This window comes from Elephas maximus, chromosome 13, assembly GCF_024166365.1.
Source record: "Elephas maximus indicus isolate mEleMax1 chromosome 13, mEleMax1 primary haplotype, whole genome shotgun sequence".
Taxonomy (NCBI): domain Eukaryota; kingdom Metazoa; phylum Chordata; class Mammalia; order Proboscidea; family Elephantidae; genus Elephas; species Elephas maximus.
This window is the reverse complement of record NC_064831.1, coordinates 39,734,535-39,755,542: the sequence shown is the minus strand read 5'-3', so window position 1 is coordinate 39,755,542 and position 21,008 is coordinate 39,734,535. Positions and strand designations below refer to the sequence as shown.

General features: G+C 38.3%; 1 protein-coding gene across 1 annotated transcript in view; it reads right to left on the bottom strand.

The window, feature by feature from the left end:
- The window catches only part of OTUD4 (OTU deubiquitinase 4), a 49,642-nt gene that overhangs the window by 22,150 nt on the left and 6,484 nt on the right, over positions 1 to 21,008 (bottom strand). Inside the window, exons 3-10 of the mRNA XM_049905778.1 lie at positions 19,128 to 19,178; positions 11,631 to 11,677; positions 10,688 to 10,760; positions 7,429 to 7,510; positions 5,451 to 5,586; positions 2,975 to 3,032; positions 2,605 to 2,722; positions 2,453 to 2,517 (exon numbers count right to left, since the gene is read on the bottom strand). Coding sequence (XP_049761735.1) covers positions 2,453 to 2,517; positions 2,605 to 2,722; positions 2,975 to 3,032; positions 5,451 to 5,586; positions 7,429 to 7,510; positions 10,688 to 10,760; positions 11,631 to 11,677; positions 19,128 to 19,178 — 630 coding nt within the window. The remainder of the gene's footprint in view (positions 1 to 2,452; positions 2,518 to 2,604; positions 2,723 to 2,974; positions 3,033 to 5,450; positions 5,587 to 7,428; positions 7,511 to 10,687; positions 10,761 to 11,630; positions 11,678 to 19,127; positions 19,179 to 21,008) is intronic.

Sequence of the window (21,008 nt, the reverse complement as noted above, 5' to 3'; positions counted from 1 at the left end):
CTCAATTTATTCTTCTGTTCTCGTCCAAGTTTTCCAATTCACTGTAATAAAAGGTTCCATAACTCATTGTATGATTACAGCATATTTCTAACCGTCCTAGAAGGAAGCACCCAAATGAATCAAATCCTCTTCTTTCAGATACCCCAGAACCAGACTACTACTAAGAGTTCTTAAGATGATGCCTGTCCTGGCATTAATCCAAAAAACACACAATAAGAAAACGTTGCAGAGGTTGTGGAGAGACCGGAACACCTATACGCTGCTGGTGGGAATGTACAATGGTACAGCCACTTTGGAAATAATCTGGCGCTTCCTTAAAAAGCTAGAACTACCATAAGACCCAGCAATTCCACTCCTTGGAAATATCCTAGAGAAATAAGAGCCTTTACACGAAGAGATATATGCACGCCCATGTTCACTGCAGCACTGTTTACAATAGCAAAAAGCTGTAAGCAACCAAGGTGCCCATCAACAGATGAATGGATATATTATGGTATATTCACACAATGGAATATTACACAACTATTAAGAACAACGATGAATCTGTGAAACATTTCATAACATGGTGGAATCTGGAAGGCATTATGCTGAGTGAAATTAGTTAACTGCAAAAGGACAAATATTGTATGAGGCCACTATTATAAGAACTCTAGATAAAGCTTAAACACAGAAGAAAATATTCTTTGATGGTTACGAGGGTGGGGAGGGAGGGAAAGGGATATTCACTAACTAGATAGCAGAGAAAAATATTTTTTAGGTGGAGGGAAAGGCAACACATAACACAGGGATAGTCAGTACAACTGGACTAAACCAAAAGCAAAGAAGTTTCCTGAATACAGCCAAAAGCTTAAAGGTCAGAGTAGTAGGGATGGAGGTCTTGGGACCCTGGTTTCAGGGAACCTCTAGGTCAACTGGCATAACAAAATGTATTAAGAAAATGGTCTGCATTCCACTTTGGTGAGAGGCATCTGGGATCTTAAACGCTAGCAAACAGCCATCTAAGATGCATGAATTGGTCTCAACCCACCTGGAGCAAAGGAGAATGAAGAATACCAAAGACAAGATAAACAGGAGCCCAAGAGACAGGAAGGGACACATAAACCAAAGGCTCCATCAGCCTGAGCCCAAAGAACTAGATGGTGCCTGGCTGCCACCGATCACTGCCCTGACAGGGAACACAGTAGTGAATCCCTGATGGAGAACAGTAGGATGCAGATCTGAAATTATCGTTAAGAAGACCAGGCTTAATAGTCTGAGACCAGAGGGAACCTAACGGTCCTGGTCCCCTGACCCTTTGACAGCCCAAGAATGGAACCATTCCCGAAACCAACTCTACAGATAGGGATTGGCCTGGACTATAAGATAGACAATGATGCTGGTGAGGAGTGAACTTCGTGGCTCAAGTAGACAAATGATACTATGTGGGCAACTCCTGTCTGGTGGCGAGATGAGAAGGAAGAGGGGGACAGGAGCTGGTTGAAGGGACAAAGGGAATAGAGGGTGGAGAGGAGGAATGTGTTGTCTCATTAAGGGGAAAGCAGCTGGGCGCACACAGCGGGGTATGTATGGCTTTTTCTATGAGAGACTGACTCGACTTGTAAACTTTCATCTAAAGCGCAATAAATAAATTTAAAAAAAAAAAGATAAAGCCTGTCATCGATGCTCCAGACATAATCCTTGTCAGATATTTTTCACAAATATACCACAAAGTAAATGAGTATTTCTCTGCAAGTCAAGAAGAAATGTTTGTCAACAGTTATTTTAAAGCAGTTGTATTAATACAACACTTCTCAATGAAAACCATTTTTGATGAAAAGTATCTTATATGTTATTTTTGTTTTGTTTGTTTTTAAATAGTAGTGTTTTTCCATAATCAAAGAGCAGAACAGGACCTTGGAAATTATCTAATCTAGGGTTTCTCCAACCACTGACAACTTGGACCAGATAATTCTTTGCGATGGGGGGCTAGTCTGCACACCACAGGACAGTTAGCGGTGTCCCTAACCTCTATTCACTAGATGTCAGTAACACCCGCCCCCACCTGTGACAACCAAGTATGTCTCCAGACACTGCCACACGTTCCCTGAAAGGCAAAATCACCCCAGGCTTAGACCCACTGCTCTAATCCAACCTTCCCCTTTAACAATCAGCTACTCGGTGTAGAGACATAGCTTATTCAAAGTAAATGGCAAAACTCTTATGATTCACTCTCCTTCCTCAATCCAACAGAAAAAAAAAAAAATCTATGTGAAAGAATGACAAAATGAATTGACCTATAAAGTCAAGTCTGAATCAATTTCAAGCTGAATCAAGATGAACTAATTTGTAACCTATTAAGATGTACACATGATAAATATATTCTCAAACCCCAAAATAACAACACACTCAAACATGTCTTATTTTCTTGGTTCCTATGAAAAACTAGCAAGATTTCAAGTAAAATTTTTCTTACTTGGCATTTATCTCCAACTTCATACTGTAAGCCAGCAGCAATGGAATAATCACGTTTTTGTTGAGCTGTAACAATATCAGTAATATTATCAATTTGACTTATTTTCAAGTGCCACAAAGCCAATTTATGGAAAATGCAGATTTTTACCTCACCTTGTTTAGACTGCAGCCAGATTTCATATTCCACATTTCTATAGACTGCTGGATTGAGTGATTTCAGAACCTTTCTGGACAAAGGAGGGCTAAAAGAGTTCCCATGGTTCTTCGGATGCTAAAGAAACAAAACCAGGAAGTTCAATCAACACAGAAATGCTTTTAAAACATTTTTTGTTTGACATATGTGTAAGAGCTAAAGTCAAATGAAGAGAAAAAAATAACTTCAAAATATTAGGAGATCACCAACATATGTCTTACTAGAAGAACCTGACTTTACTGAAAAAGTACCAGAAAAAAAAAGTTAACACTATAAATTCATATACTGTCATATACTGAAGGATTAGCTAAAACTATCTTTAAAAAATACCTGGTCACTTGACAAAGCTTTCAATCCATTCACATCGTTAACAGTGGTAGTTTTACTCCTAAAAAGGAAAAAACCACAATGAGGAAGGAGTACAAAAAAATATATGTGTATAAGAGTAACTTCTAAACTCTGAAACTCTCTAAAGAGCTACCCTCCAAAACAACGAGCTAATACAATATTTAAATGTGCGTTCAGAGATTGTGTGTGTGAGTCCATATACTTACGTAAGATATGCACCAAAGACTTTGATAACCAATAACTGTTGCTAGCTCAGCCATTAAGAAAACAGAAATACACCGCGAAATGCAGGTGAATAGAATAATCGAGTTTATAAAAAATTCAACATAAAAATTTTTTCTTTCAATTATTTAGGTGAGGTTCCCATTAAATAAAATATTGCATTACAGAAAAATTACCTAACTATACAGGATTCAACAACCAATGTTTTTTATTAAAAACACTCTGTATATCAAATAATCCTCGATACAACCAAGAAGCATCATCAGTTGAATTCACTGTAATATACCTAACTACACACAGAGCCCTGGTGGCACAATGGTAAGAGCCCAGTTGCTAGCTGAAAGGTCAGCAGTCTGAACCCATCAGCCACTCCCTGGTGATCCTGCTCCTGTAAAGAAACCCTATGGGGCAGTTCTACTCTGTCATATAGGGTCGTTATGAGTCAGAGTCAGCTCACAGGTACACAACAGTTGTAACTACACAGTGTACATTCATTCATGCAACAAATATTTGATTGCCCGCTGTATGCCGGGCATCACATTAGGTGCCAGGATCCAGAAGTAAACAGAACTGACAAAAACTCTGCCCACATGAAATGCACAATCCAGTGAAAGCTGATACTAAATAAGTCATCAGTATGTTAAATGCTAAGTGCTATGGGGGAAAAGGGCAGTAAAGAGTGATGGTGTCATTGAGATATAGGCTGAAAAAATAAAAAACAAGTGGGATGATGAAAGGCCTGAGATGCTTTTTTGAATAAAGAATTAAAATGGTCAGACAGCAAACCAGGTTATTCACTATCCCAGGCAGAGGGAACATCCACTGCAAAGGCCATGAGGTGGGAGAGTCTGGCAGAGAGGCTGGTAAGGCCGGAACAGTAATGATGGGCTGGGTGGGTGATGAGCCAGGAGATGCTCCGACTTGCACCTTCGTGTGCTCTTCTGTCCTACAATTCCTTCTTAAAAACCAATCTCCACTCTTCAGCAAAGGAGCCTGGGTGGTATAAGCAGTTTGCTATCAGCTGCTAAGCTAAAGACTGGCAGTCTGAACCCTCTCAATGGCTCTAAAGAAGGAAGCCTTGTCCAACTGTGTCCATCAAGATTATAGCCAAGAAAACCTTAAGAGGCAGTTCAAGGGTTAAATTTACAATGGCAGGCCCAAATTCTAACCTAACTGACTCAAGCTGTAAAGAAATGGTAGTCAACCAAATTTTCAATTTGGAGCAGAAAATTTTAATCCAACAAATGCCTGGGAATAACTAATCAACAGAGATACATTTTTTAAAAGTATTTACTTAATAAAGAATTAGCTATCCTAAGGCTTAAAGTCTATTTCCACCTCTGGTTTCACAGTGTGTAACACCAAGTAGAATACTTTCCTACAGGAGGATTAATACTTTTTGTTTCACTGGGAACAGGGTTGGTTCTTATAATGCCTACATACAAAAAGTAAACTTCTTGTAAGAACTAATGTATGTTGAACACTGTCTAGGAACCAGGATATGCATTTTACATGTTATCTCATTCAACCGTCACAAAAACTTTCCTCTGATGAAATACTAACATATCCTTTTATAGCCGCAGAAGCAAGGTTTCTTAAATTTAAGTAACTTGCCCCAAGGCCAATTAGCAGGAAACCAGGACTGAAACGAGGTTTGGGTGTCCAGAGCTCAACCTCTTAGCCACTACCCTGTATTTCTTGTGTGGAAAAGAAAATAAGCCTTCGAGACTCAGACTTGAAGTGAAACGGTGTTTATTCAGAATTAAGCAGAGGCATTATCCAGAGTTGTTTACATATTTAAACCCCAACTTGGGGGTTTCATTATCTCTAAAAAAAAAAAAGAAGAGGAAGCATTATCTAAGAAAAATAACAATAAAAGGAAGTCGACGAAATTAAAATGACCATTTTATCATCACTGGATATGTAAATAAATGACAAATTAACTTAAAAATTTTACAATACACATATACTTAAGGTAGGATGAAATCTGGACTGGCATCTTGATTACTTCAAAAAAATAGATACTTAAAACACCAAAAACAGTGACTTCCAAAAAATAAATCTCATAATAAGAATTAGATAAAATTAGTGGTAGAGATAAATTTCTACTGAGAGCCCTATTATTTCACAAATACTCTAACATCTCAGTATGTGAGACAGTTCCATGCAGAAAAATTTACTTATTATTTTTCATACACACGAAGAAAGATATTTTAGGATATAAATTCATCCTTACTTGCAACTATCATCCTCTGAATCTGATATATCACTGTTGTTGTTTTCGCCAGTCACTTTGGAGGAGTCTAGTCCCATCAGGATTTTACTAACATCAGTTTTAAATACCTTCTCGTACAGCAATTCATAAAGGAGGGCTGAAATTGAGAAATTTTATGCAATATTTTTAAAACTATTTGCAATAATTAAAAAATACAGGTTTGTTTGTTTTTTTTTTTAATAGGGATAAAGAATAAAAATGAGATTGTCTGCTGCTCAGGTTTCTAAAATCCTAACTGAATACCTGCGACATCAATAACACAATCTAATCAAAAAGTTGCCTAGAGAGCAACCAGGATCTCTATCTGTGCAAAGTTAATTTGCTAGAAATCATGAGATACTGCCATTTTTAAAACACCACCACACAAAAAAATCACAACTGTAAGACACATATGATGATCGTAAACATTCAGACCAAGCAACCACATTTCATACACTATGCTAAAATTTTACAAACCCTCATATTTACTCCTAACGTCTAAGGGTGTATTATTATCATGACTGTACAAATGAGGAAACTGAGATTCAGAGATCTTATACAACCTGACCAACCTTAAGGACTTGGATAAAAAACATTAAGGTTAGAAAAAGGAACATGGCCTAGTACAGAGTACACTAGTTGATCAGTCACAAGACCCAGATTCTAGTCTTAGCTTTTTCACTATCTGTAATCTTGGGGAAGGCACTTCACCTCAGGCTTCTCTAAAATAAGAGGCTGTTTGACTCTACAACCTCCAGCTCCAGATGTTATGAAATCTTGGTAATTTTCTTAAGGTACTAAAAAGAAACTTGGAAAATGATTCTCAGCAGTCACTGAGGGAAGAAGCATATTTAGACAATTTTTTTTTTGCTTTAAGAAAAACAAAACTCTAGCCCTGAAAACATGGAAATGTAGTTTATAAAAATTTAACACACACTATGCGTGGACTAGACTCCCATCTGACTTTGTTACAATGCGCTTTGTGAAAATATAAGCACACTAAGAATTCATCAACGATGGGCGCCCACCCTCTTAAGAAATCCTCAAAAAGACCTCATCACAGATTCTGGTAACGGGAGATACAACCCTGACATCGCTCAAACCACAGGCATTGAGAGGAAAAGGAAAAGAAAGGCTCCATGAATTTTCCTTCCCAAAGCTGAAACGTCTGCATCTGGACATTGACAGGGGACACACCGCCCAGGATATAGACAGCCAGACTGTCACATCTCAAAATGGATTAATTAAAAAAACAATTTGCCTTCCATCTATTGTTACTGGTCTGCAACACCTTAAAAACACAGGAAAAAGCTGTCACACATGCAGTACTGCTATTTATATGAACGATCTGTGCTTTGCCAGACAGATGATGATGGGGATAAAAGTGGGAAAGGTCATTACTCCTCTATAGTAACTATTCTCAAATGGAAGGTAATTCTCCAGTGCACCCCAAGTAACATTTAGCAAAGGCTGGAGACATTTTTGATCATCATAATGGAAGGATGCTACTGCATCTCCTGGGTGGAGGTAAGAGTGCTGCTAAACACCCTACCACACGCACGTCAGCTCACAGCAATGAATTAGCTGGCTTAAAATGTCAAAGTGCCGAGGGTAAGAAACCCTATCCTATAGACAAATAAAATCAAATGTTTGATGTGCTCAGACATTTGGATTTTCAACCTATACATTAACACCTTTAAAACCACATACAAATCCTTAATGCTGAAATACATGCAGACAAAAAATAACTGTATTTACAAGTCAAACTCTAGCCATTAGCACTTTTTTTTCCCCCTATTGAAACAACTTTTTATTGAGGCAATATTTTTGGTAACCTAAAGCTTTCAGAAATACCTTCTGTGTTACAGCAGAATAGAATAGATTTGCCCTGACTCATTTTCAATAAGGCTGTAGAGCTTCGAGATGTAATTTCCTATATAAATGCAGGAGTAATACTTACACTGACACATAGCAGAGCTTTCTTTATACTTTATGGGATAGACAATATCATAATGATTTCCATTTGAAAAACACAGTAATACCTGAAAAAGAAAAACATATTTCAAGTCCTTCATATAATGACATTTACACAGCAACTTATGTCTCCAATGCTTCTGAATTACTGTAATTCCCCAAAATAAAGTTAATATTTTAGAAGCAACTTAACACTCCAACGTGGTCACCTATGACGCAATTCTCGGTGACTTAGGAAAATGCTTAAGGGGGATCAAGGACCTAACAGTTAAATCCAAAGCCATTAAGTTCCTGGGAGAAAACACAGGGGGCAAAGCCACAAGACCTAGTTTTTTTAAGTGACAGCTTATCAAATACAATAATAACTGCATGAGCAGAAGGCAAAATAGATAACTGAAACATCATGAAAATTAAGTACTTAACATTCATCAAAGGACTTTTTCTAAAGAGTAAAAAGACAATGTACAAACTGGGAAAAAATCTTTGGGAAACATGCATCTGACAAGAGTCTAACATAGAAAATACATATAAGACTTTTACAACTAAACAACAAAAAGATAAATAACCCAATCAAAAAATGGGAAAATGACATGAACAGACACTTCACCAAAGAAGATATTTAAGCAGTCAACAAGCCCATGAAAAGATGCTCATCATCATTAGCCACTGTTGTTACTGTTGTGTGCCATTGAGTCAATTCCAACCCATTGCGACCCTAGAGGACAGAGTAGAACTGCCCCATAGGGTTTCCAAGGAGTAGTTCGTGGGTTCGAACTGCTGACCTTTTTGTTTAACAGCCTGACCTCTTAACCGCTTCGCCACCTGGGCTTCCACTGGCCATTAGAGTGATGCAGATCACAACTACAAAGAGATACCATCTCACCCCCGCTGGAATGGTAATGACCAAAAAACAGAAAAAAACAAATGTTGGCAAGGATGTGAGATCAGAACCCTTATCCAGTGCTGGTGGGAATGCAGAAGTACAACCATTAAGGATAATGGAATGGCAATTCCTCAGAAAATTAAAAATAGAACTACTGTATGATCCAGCAATTCCACTTATAAGGTATATACCCTAAAAAAACTAGGGACCTAAAAATTGTGACAAAAAGAGACATATGTACACCTATGTTCACTGCAGCACTAGTCACAACAGCAAAAAATGCCCATCAACAGATGAATGGATAAAAAAAATGTGGAACCTACATACAATGGACTACTCCTCAGCCAGTAAAAGATATTTAGTCCCGATACATGCTACACTGTGGACAAACCTCGAAGACATTCAGAGTGAAATAAGTTAATCACAAAAGCACAAATACTGTATGATCTCACTTATATGAATGACAAGAACAGGAAATAGAGACCAACGGTTATCAGTGGTTAGCAGGCACAGGCGGGGGAAGGGAGAGGGAATCATTTTCCAGGAAGTAGTGCGGTTTTGTCTGCGGTGATGGGAAAATTGACATCAGTTAAGGGCAATGGTTATACAACTTGACTAATAAATGGGCAAAATGGCAAATATATTACATACAATTTTACAATAGCAGCAGCAACGACGACAAAAGAGAGGGCAGTTATTGATACTATGTACATATAACCAAACACCTCATGGGGTTAGTTTTCTTGGTTCAATGGCTTAGGGTCACGGTTTCATGGGACGATTCAGTCAACTGGCCTAATACTGTTTTAGAGTTTCTGTCCTACCTCCTAGTTCAGTGAGTAGTGCCTGGGGTCTTAACAGCCTGAAAGCGGACATCAAGATACAACTGGTCTCTAGTCATTCATCTGGACCAGCAGAAGAAGGAGACCTAGGAATTGCAAAACGAACTGGACTGCAGTTCCTCCATAACTACTGCTTCTTTTGCCATGAGAAGAGAAGAACTGGAGGGTGCCCAGCTACCATTACTGAACGTTTTGATCAAGGATTCAGTAGAGAGACTCTGATCAAAAGGGGGAAAATGTGGAACATAATTTTAAATCCCTATGAAATCTAGACTTACTGGACCCATTGAGACTAGGGAGCCCCTCGATTTACTGTCCTGAGATAATCTTTAAACCCTGAACTGAAAACATCTCCTTAAGTCATCTTAAAACCAAACAACAGTTTAACTTAATTAGTAAAAAAATGTTACCTTGAGCACTGCACTTTTCTAGAGAATGATCTATCTAAACTGACAACAATAACTCTAAAGCACAGATGAAAACTTTAGTGGCCAGTGAGTCTAAGTTAACGGGGTAAAATAATTTGGTAACAAGAACCAGAATGATGACTCAACATGAAGACCGCAACCAACATCACTGTACTGTACATGCAGAAACTGTTGAATGGGTATATATTTCACTTTGTATATATTGTTACCAAAAACTAAAATTAAAAAGAAATGCTTATGGAATCATAAAAAACAGACCATTTATGAAAATAACATGATTTCAACTATTTAAATAACAATAGAGTATAAAGGCTAGAATAATCCTTACCTCTAGGAGGTAGAATCAAAGATAAATTTTTTTTCCTCCTTCTTTACAGTTTAATATCCAAAGAGGCAATTATTTGCTCAAGGGAAATGTATACTGATTTTGTTTAGAATGTGTTACATTCCAAAACCTGTATTGGAAAAGCCAGATCCAGAGCAAAGCCCTTTGGAAAAATCCCCAAGGTCTTGTAAAGGTAGCAGTTCACTCAATACCCCTCTCACCACAATGGTGACACACAAGTCGCTTTAACTTGGCCTGCATGATTCCAAAATAACCAACTAAAACAAAGCTCTCTTAATGAATCAATGCACTTTTTCTATCTGGGATTCACAAAAACTTTCCATTGTTTCTAGTTTGTGATAACACCCTAATCAGTGAACCATCTTTACAATGGGAAATATATCATGATTACCAAAGTATCCCTTGATGCAATGGTATAATTTACTTTCACAAATTATTTTACCATCTAATGTTTATTATACTCATGCAAAACATTAATAGTCTAGTTCATCATATACACTAATGTCTCATAATTGTTTCCTCTACTGAAATGTAAGAGTTCAACACAGTGATTTGTAGAAGGGAAAATACAAAATAATATACTTAATTAAAAGATGATGACTAATAGGAACTTAAAAAACTCAGAATGCCATAACCATCACACACAAATATTTCAAGTCACTTAAAAATTACAGATTAGGAGATCGGGGGGCAACTGAGCAGTTTCCGTACTTAAATTCTTTATAGGCACTCGGAAAAATTCTTACCTTTTCTGGAAAATTATTTTCAGTTACTTGTGACGGAGAAACATTTGGTTCCTGATAAATTATAAAATCTTTCCTGAAAATAACATTTAGAAATTATTTCTGATAGAAAATATTTCATGAACTTAAATTTAATCTTTCATTCATTCATTTATTCAAGTGCCTAATACATGCCAGGCAACGTTCTAGGCACTAGTGATATAAAGCCAAACCAAACTCAGTGCCATCGAGTCGATTCCGACTCATAGCGACCCTATGAGAGTAGGTAAAATATAGTAATGAGATAACTAAGTTGCAAAACACCTTAATAAATGAATCTTTTTTTAAGATAAAAATTTAAACATAATTTGAATCCGTATAACCCAGGAGCACCTCAGGAGACAGGCCTGCAATCTGCTTCTGAAAGGTCACAGCCTTGAAAACTCCCTAGAGTTTTCAAGGCTGTATGAAGTAGTTCTACTCTGCACACATAGGGTTGCCATGAGTCGGAATCGACTCAACGGCAACTAACAACAACTTCAGATGTAATTCTAAAAGGAGACCACAGAAACTGTAGGAACGAAATTTATAGACATATGGGGCAGGTACTCATCTGCTCCTCAACTGGTTAAAAGTAATAAAATCGATAAACACAGTGCTTCAGTTCTGGTCTAGGAGCCATTCAATGCTACTGACCTAGACAAAATAAATCATTTCTCTATAAGGCTGGTTATAAAGTGATACAGGTTATACGACATAGCCTGAAAAAATTTCTATACTCCTTTCCAAAAATATTTTAAGAAATGTCTAAATTTGACATACCTAAATGTCAAAATCTAATTGATGTGATTAAAAAAAAAAAAAAATTAGAAAAGATGCTTAACAACCAATGTACAAAATGGCTTAATTTTAAAGATAATACAGTATACTATCTACTTTTGTTTACTTATGCTATTACAATGTTTACCTGTACATAAGAGAAAGGGCACTTATTTCCACTTGTCCAACCCATTCCTGTATTGAAGAAAAAAAAGTTGGCACATAAGTGTCTCATACTTTTTACAATATACCTCTACTAGAAAAGCTCTCTAATGTCATTAGCATTGTGACTATTATAAAAACACCTGGATAAAACAGGCTATAACATATACTAAAGAGCAGTCCAAGTCTCTGATGTAAAAATTCTTAGTAACAGGTTCGAATGATAGTTCCTCTCGATGTATGTCAAGACCACCAGATGGCATCTGTGCATTGAGAACTTGGTGAAAGCAAGGGCTCTGTCCTCCAACTCAGTACCTGGGACAGAGTTCAGCACATGGCATGTGCTCTTATCTTCAGAGAGAATAAAGGTACAAAATGAGCAGTTCTGAAATAAGGCAGAAATTCTATAGTACTTAAGCCTGTCTGGGAGGCAACTGGACAGTATATGAAAATTTAAATACCCATACTCTTTGACCCACCAACTCCTACAAATTTATCCTGGAAAAAATATTTTTTATGTCTACAAAAATGTATGTAAACAAGGATGTTCACTGTAGCTAATTATAATAGAACGAAAAGAACAGAAACAAAAAGGACACCCTAAGATTCCATCAAAAAATAAGTGCAATGCAGTGAATTACTTAATATGGCCCTTCTAGCCATGCATGCTCTTATTACTTCCACAAAATGACTGATGGGACTATGCAAATAAGGTGCTTGTAGCCCACCATGGGAATTGGACAACTTGTTAATAATGCAAATAAGGTGCATGAGACCCTTGCATGGGGGGGGAGCATGGGGGGATGCAAATAAGGTGTATGGAAGCCTGACAAGGGGATTGGCCAGTTCTACCATCCACTAGGCTTAAAGGGTACCAATCCCAGAAGGAGGTGGGGCTCAGTACCACCAAGAAAGAAGTGTAGAGAGTGGAGTCCATCCTCTGGACCTGGGGTCCCTGTGCGGAGAACCTCCTAGACCCAGGAGACAGAGCTGCAACACCGGAGAAGGTACAAGACAGAAACAGCGGCAAGCACGGCAGAGAAGGAAGCAGCAGAACCAAACCATACGAGATAGTGTGCTGGGAAGCCCACGAGCGAGGCCAACCTACGGAGCAAGAGAGCACCTTCAGGTAGGAAGCTTGCTGGCAGAGTGGGGTGCCTCCAGGCACTTGGCAGAGTTAGGCTCACTGATTTGCTAAGTGAGAGAGCCAAGTGCCTTCTGCCTTCAGGCCAAGGCTTACTGGCACAATGAGATGTCCCCAGGCACTCACTGGAGGAGCTAAAGAGCTTTATAACGCTTGCTCTAGCAAGGCAGAGGCCAGGCTGAGAGGCTGAGAGGCCAACAGGCCAAGGGCCAGAGAGAGACCTGACTGCAGGCATGCCTGAAAAGAAGTTATCCTGATTGAAGAACTGTATCCTGAGTCATTCCTCATCCTGAACTGTAACCTGTTACTTCCCTAATAAACCTCATAATCTTGAGTATTGTCTGTGAGTTCTGTGTGGCCACTGTAATAAATTACCAAACCTAGCAGAGAAGTAGAGAGTACCGTGGGATGGACTGCTGGGATCAGAATTAGTAAAAAGGTTGGAGACTGGAAATATGTTTGCCCTCCACCTCTTAGGAATCAACCCTGGGTTGATGCTGATGGTGACTCTCCCTCTCCCCTGCGAAGTGATACCAGGTGGTCTGACGCCATGCTACCACTTTCACCCCTCGATTGCCATCGAGTTGATTCCGACTCACTGTGACCCTGTAAGATAAAGTAGAACTGCCCCATAGGGTTTCCAGGAAACAGCTGGTGGATTAAAACTGCTGACCTTTTGTTTAACAGCCGTAACTCTTAACCATTGTGCCACTTGCTCCACCATTTTTACAGCAAATAATAAATAATAATTTAGGCTCATCCATACTATGGAACATCTTGTAAACATTGAAAACAATGAGGTATATATCCATACGAACTGATTTGGAAAGATCTCTCAGGCTATTAAGTTAAAAATGCAGGTCATGATAAAATAATCCTATTTCTGTTAAACAAAAAGAAAGTATGCCTATCTGCACGTGTGTGTGTGCACGCACGTGTGTGTATAAAGGAGAATGGAAGTATACATCTCAAACTACTGACAGTGAAAAACAGGGAGTTCAAAATAGGGGAAAAGGTAGGAGCTTCACCCTTCATTCTGTATATACCTATATTTTTAAGACTTTTAACATGAGAATGTATTCCTATACTATTTGTGAAATTGGTAAAGCCTTAATATCAGAAGTCACTAAAAACATACAAACATACAGCTCTGGTAAGTGAATGCTGCCACTTTTTCTTTGGGGAAAAAAAAATGAGATTTTAGACAATATTTCGATCTCAGAAAAGGGCAATCTTTCCCCAAAAGACTTTTTAACAGTTTTTAAAAGTTGGCTCTGGTTTTCAAAATGAAATAAGTGACAGATATTAAAATAGATTTCTTAAAATAGGCCTCGGCCTAACAATCATGGCCTCTCATTAACCGCTCCAACAGTGACGTCTCTGGTGAGAGGAAATCCCTCAAGATATCAGTCTGCTTAGATCACAAACACAAGCAATGTTTCCAGTTTATCTGAAATGTGTTACAGCTCTTAAAAAAAAGGAAAATTGTCCCCCAATGTCAAACATAAAGTGTTATTTCTCAAACAATATACGTTTTTTATAAGTATTTAAGCTTCAGAATAAATTTTTTAAGACTAAATTTTTATTTTAGCAAAGAGAATAAAGATGCTTCTCTGAAAACTGGAGGAAGTAATGCAGTTTACACCTTAACATCCAAAGCAAGCATTTTTTATGTTTGATATACTTCCTTATTGTGGGTAAGATTAAAGAATTTCTGCAAAATCTGTTTTAACTAATGAAACACTATATACCAAAAATGCGTAATTTATATGTTCTTTAAATTAAATTAAAAACTTGTTCCTCAGAAGACATTGTCAAGAAAAAGAAAAGACAAAATACAAACTGAAAGAAAATACTTGCAAAATATGTATCACAACCTGTAATTTAATAAAAAGGCAAACACGATAAAAAAAAATGGGCAAAAGCTACAAGCAGACTTATCACCAACAAAGATATATGAGTGGGAAATAAAAACATAAAAGGATGTTCAACATCATTATCCACAATGAAATACCACCACACAGCCACTCAACAGCTACAACTAAAAAGGATGGCAAAACTAAGTACTGGCAAAGATGTGTAACAATTGGAACTCTCAATATATTGCTGATGGGAAAGCAAAATGGTACAGTCACTTTGGAAAACTGACTGGCAGTTTCTCAATAGATTAAACATACATTTATCATTAAAAAAAAAAAAAATACGAACCAGCAATTCCACTCCTAGGTATTAACCCAAAAGAAAAGAAAATATACGTTCACACAAAGACTTATAAGCAAATGTTCATGGCTGCTTCCCTCGTAACAGCACAAAACTGGAAAAAACAAATATCCATTAACTGTGAATGGATAAACGAATTGAATAGTACATCCATACAAGGGATGATGACTCAGTGATTAGAAAGATAATAGTAATAATAACTACTGATACACCAACATGGATGAATCTCAAAATGTTTCAATTATGCTAAGTGAAAGCTACACACACAAGACTACACATTGTATTATTCTATTTATGAGTCTACAAAACGGCAAAACTTAGCCAGAGAAAGCACACCAGGGTTGCCAGAAACCAGAGGGTGACGGGAGGGGATCCTAAGTGCAAATGGACATGAGGGAATTTTGAAGGGTGATGTCCTGTATGGTATTTAAGGTGGTTGTTACAGAACTGTATGTATTTATCAAATCTCATCAAATTTTACACTTAAAATTGGTCAATCTTATATGTCCGTCTTATCTCATACATACATGAGGTGTATATATATATAAAACTAAACAAACCAAACCAAACCCCCCGCCATTGATTCTGACTCACAGCAACCCTATACGACAGAGTAGAACTGCCCCATAGAGTTTACAAGGAGCACCCGGTGGATTTGAACTGCCGACCTTTTGGTTAGTAGCCATAGCTCTAAGCCGCTACACCACAAGGATTTCCATATATATATGTATATATGTATGTGTGTGTTTGCGCATGTGTGTGTATATACATATTTCTGCAAAAGTTTGAGGCATTTGTCAAAATGCTCCACTTACCTTTTAGCTAAGAGAATAAAGACGCTTCCCTGAGAATTGGAGGAAGTAATGGAGTTTACCCTAATAACCCGGCATTAACTGTATTTGTTTCCATTTTACACATCTCTTATACCAGAGAAAAAGAATGAAGATTTATAAATATTTGTTGTTAATAACAAAGAAGAAACAGCCGTTCAGGAGATACTTAAGACATCTGGAGAAATCTGATCAGACTGGAAAGGGGGTATTCTAAGAATAAGAAAACCTGCATTTTTCAGAAAGAAACCTGACCAGACAGCGAGGAGGCAGAGACAACCTGTCCCACGTGCTCAGAACTGCAGCAACTTTCACTCCTTCTCCCCTACGGACGCCCAAATCAAACCAGTCTCGATCCAATCCGCGCCACCTCACTTCCTCCCTCTGTCTCCTCTCCACTCCCATTGGGTCCATCCTGGCTCAGGCTCTCCTAACTCCACAGACTGAACTGTTGCACAATTACTTTAAAATAACATTGTGGGTTTTTTTCTGCTAAATGTTCCTTGTCATTACCTATATTTTCTATTAAAAAAAAAAGTAAAAATCATCTGTAATATCACTACCTAGAGATGACAAGAGTTAATGTTCCAGTGTGTATCTTTCCTACCTATCCCACAGAATGTGACAGAGATTCATTCAGCACACACAAACTGATCATCTACTATGACCTCAAATTGAAAGGTAACTATGTAATTCCAAAAGCAATAAAATATACAATCCTTGCCTTCAAAGAGCACTTATAAACTAAGAGAGAAAAAACATGTCAACTTCAGAGAAATGAACCTGATCGTGGCATTTGGACAAAACTCAGTATCTGAACCATTCAGATAAAAGCATAGTCCGGGTGGATTTAGAGAAAAGGCCTTCAGAGAGTACTTGTCACTGAAATTGAAGCAATACTGTATTTATTTTTATAGCTAATATAGTGTGCACGTTTGTCCATATATTAAACAATTAAAAAAAAACTTCAATTGGTCTTTCCGCCTCTGGTCTCATCCCCCTCTAAACCATTTAACACGTATTCTTGTATTTATCCACTCAGGCAGTCAAAAATGTCAGGCACTATTCTTGGCTCTGAGAAGTATTCTGGGCTCTAGGAGCCCTAATGGCACAGTAGTTAAAGCACTTAGTTACAGTTCAAACCCACCAGCCATTCAGTGGGAAAAAGATGTGGCAGTCTGCTTCCGTAAAGATTTACAGTCTTGGAAACTCTACTGGGGTAGTCTACTCTGTTCTACAGAATCACTATGAGTCAAAATCTACTCGACAGCAACGGGTTTTATTCTTTGCTCTGGGGTCACAGGAGAAAACAAAACATACAGAACCCCGTCCTCCTGAAGCTTATGTTCTACAAGGAAAACAAATAAAATCTACAGCATGTTAAATAAGCACAACAGAAAAATACAGCAGGTAAGGGCAGGAGGAACTGTGTCAGGTGAGAGTTGCAATGTTAGTCTATTACCTAAAATGTAAGATTGAAATTCTTACCATAAGACTCTGAGAATCTCACTTATTGCCTCAAAAGCCTTGAACAGCTTTCCAATGCCAAATGCAGGCCCTGAGCCCATTCAGGCCTGGGGGAAGCCAGAATCTTCATTTTTTACATGCATACCAGGTGATTCTGATGCAGATGGTCTGTGCATCACACTTTGGGAAATGCTGGCCTCTTCAGGCATAGGCTCCGAACTACTAAACCTAGCTCCGACCTGCCCTCTGACTGACTTCTCACCACTTCCTTCCTTCACACGCTCCAACCAATTCAACAATTTGCTGTTTTCTGTACTTGTCGTGCTCACAGTTTCTACTGCCTAGAATGCCCTTCTGTGCAGGTACAATTTTTTTTAATTGTTTAATAATATATGAGGAAACTCTGGTAGTGTAATGGTTAAGTGCTACAGCTGCAAACCAAAGGGTTGGCAGTTCAAATCCCCCAGGCGCTCCTTGGAAACTCTATGGGGCAATTCTACTCTGTCCTATAGGGTCGCTATGAGTCGGAATTGACTCGACGGCACTGGGTTTGGTTTGTTTTTGTTTAATATATGAAGAAATGTGCACATTATATTAGGTCTAACAATAAGTACAGTATTGCCTCAGTTTCAGAAACAAATACTCTCTTTCTGAAACAGATTTCAGAATTTATTCATACTTCAAATGCCAACTCACTCTCAAGGCCTTACTTTACCTCCCAAATGGAAATAAAGGCTGAATGTCTATAGCATCACATCTGTACCTTGTATGACCATGTACTTCTCTAATGTGCATTTAGACAGGCTTCTCTACTACAAGTAAACACCTTGAGAACAGATTCTAAATCCTCGGTATCCCCACACTGTTGCTGTGCCGTCAAGTTGACCCCAAAACACAGCAACACTACAGGACCGAGGAGAACTGTCCCACAGGGTTTTCTAGGCTGTCGTCTTTACAAGAGCAGATTACCAGGTCTTTTCTCCCGCAGAGCTGATGGTGGGTTTGAACTGCTGACCTTCCCGTTAGCTGCCGAGTGCTTTAACCACTGTGCCACTAGTGCACAGTGCCTGCCAATTCCCAGCCCACAAGAGGTACTCGAACTAGTGCTAGGGAACTAAATGGAGACACTAATCATTCACCAGACTAACACCCCTTCTTTCACAGTACACTCACTCCCTTACACCTGCCTCTTCTTAGCTTTTTCCTTTGCTGATTATTATTTTTAACAGTGATTACCCCTTGGGTGATGGAAAACTCTAACATTCTACGTGGAATTCCATAATGTTTAGATTTTTACAATGAGAATATTAGTTTTACGGGCAGAAAAAACAAAGAGAAAAATTCTTTTAACTTCAACACGACTGAGAAAGTGTGGCAGTGGGACTTTGTGAGGAAGTGCTGGCATTTTCATTCGCATCAGCCTCTCCCCACTCTCAAGCTGATCATGTGAAAGGGAACCTCCATAAAGAACTGTCTCCTCAGATGCCTAAGGAAGCATTTAAACCTTGCCCTCCCACCAAGCCCCCCTACACACACTAACACAGCATCTTGAAAATCACCACCAGTGTTACTATAGGTTTTTTATGCTACGTTCACATGCCATCATGACAAAGACAAAGACAGTATGACTCTGCCCTGAGCGAGGCTCCAACTGCCTCCCCACTAGACACCACGTAAAATGTGCACCTGAGATGTCTGTCAGAAATGTTTATAACAGGGTATACTGCCACATAACCCCTCCACACGTGGTAGTATTCATCTTCTTAGTGACTGCTGAATGCATTATTGGGATACATAAAAACAGAAATAGATTACTGCATACCTGTGGATTTTCCAATCGTTTCAAATATTCTTCGAATGGCCCTTCTATAAACTACAAAAAAAAAAAAAAAAGGGTCAGTTAACCTCTTACGTAATACGTAAATAATGTTCAATTGAATTACTGAGTGCTTACACAAACCTAGGACACGTCAGTTATGGTTATAAAGGAGAGTAACATAACCTAGCTATAAAAATATATGCCAATCATTTAGTAAAAAGCATCAAAATGTAAAAGAATTTAAAGATAGAAATGCTGCCAGGAAAGGCTTCCTGGAAGAGAAGTGACTCAAGATGAAGGCTGGACAGGAGAGGGATAACGTGGCTGAGGAGGAAATGACAACACTGCTGGGAAGACAGGAGCGGCTGCCCAGAAGGAGTGGAGCAACCTGGGGAGAGCCACAGGAACATGGAACCCGACAGGGACCTGTTTACACAGGGCCGGAGGCCTGTGTGCAGAGGGCTGTGAGCCCAGGCAGAACTTCCAGATTTGAAGAGGAAGGCAACTCGACGTCACTGCAGGTGACATTCTCAATGGAAAAATTACATGATAAAGCAGTATCTCGGGAAGATTAATCTGGTAGTGACCAGTGTAGGGAAGAGAAAAAAGCAAAGAGAGCTACACTGCCTAAGAAATATTATAGCTTAATAACACAAATATGAGGATTCATTATCTCTTAGGTTAGTTGCACCAAAAAGAGAGTTGATAACTAATGCTAAAGGTACTTCGTAGAATCTACAATTTTTTTTAATACCGCCTACTTTATTATTACTTTTACATAAAAATAAAACTGGGTTTATTTGAGCCATGTGATAACCTAATATTTTGCTTCTCATTGCAATAATTTGAAAAGGCTCTAAAAGACATTTGTCTGAGAAATCAAACCTAATTTGACTTAAATTACTGTCCCAGCTAATTCTGCAAGGGTATTTACTTAAAAACATTAAAGTACACTCTCTGGTCTATAAAAATCTTTTAGATTCCCATGGATTTTTTTTTTTTATAAGATTGAGATTCTTTTATAGACTGTACCCTGTCAAATTTCCAAAAAGTGCCTTAAGTTTCAAAATAAATTTCTAATAGCCATGTAATTTAAATATAATAAATCAGAGGCAACTATTCTGTGTTAGATTATTTATAGACTTAAAAAAAGGAACCATTTAAAGTTGGAAGAGACCTAATGGGTATTCGAATAAAATCCTGCATCCAATCCATCCAGGCTCTGACTGAACACTGTCAGCGACAAGGCATGCCCTTTCCCATGTCAGCCCTTTCCAATTCTGGCCGACAAAAACTGTTAGAAGGCTCTTGTTATAAAAAACTTCCCTCCTTGGAATTTTTAATCTCTGATCACACCTGATAAAATTGTACAGAATAAATAAATAGAAGCAAAGCACTAAAAACAATGCCTGGCACATAGTGAGCACTCAACCAATATTAGCAATGAGCCGGAATCAACTCCACAGCAACAAACAACAATAGTAACATCAGAGTTTTATTCTCTGGAGCAAACAAAGATCACTTCTCCTCCTCGTCCTACCGCGCCCCAGTATTATCTTATCTAGCTGCAACATTACCAGCTTTTTCATAAAATTAAGTTTCAACTCTCATGATCAAGCAGGTAACTCTTCTGTGGAATATATTACTGCCCATCTTAAAACATGGCACCCAGAAAAATGTCACTGGTAGGAACCGTTTGCTTGAATAAAGAAGGATAGGAAAACCAACCTAAGGACACATCCAAACTAAGCACTCGACGCACTAAGTCTTAGAAACGAGTTATCTGCAAAGCACCAATGTTCTTTACCAGTTAATAAGGGGGAAATGCCAGTGACGGCTGTCAGGTGACATAATTCTTGGTCATAGTCATAAAACTAGTCACTA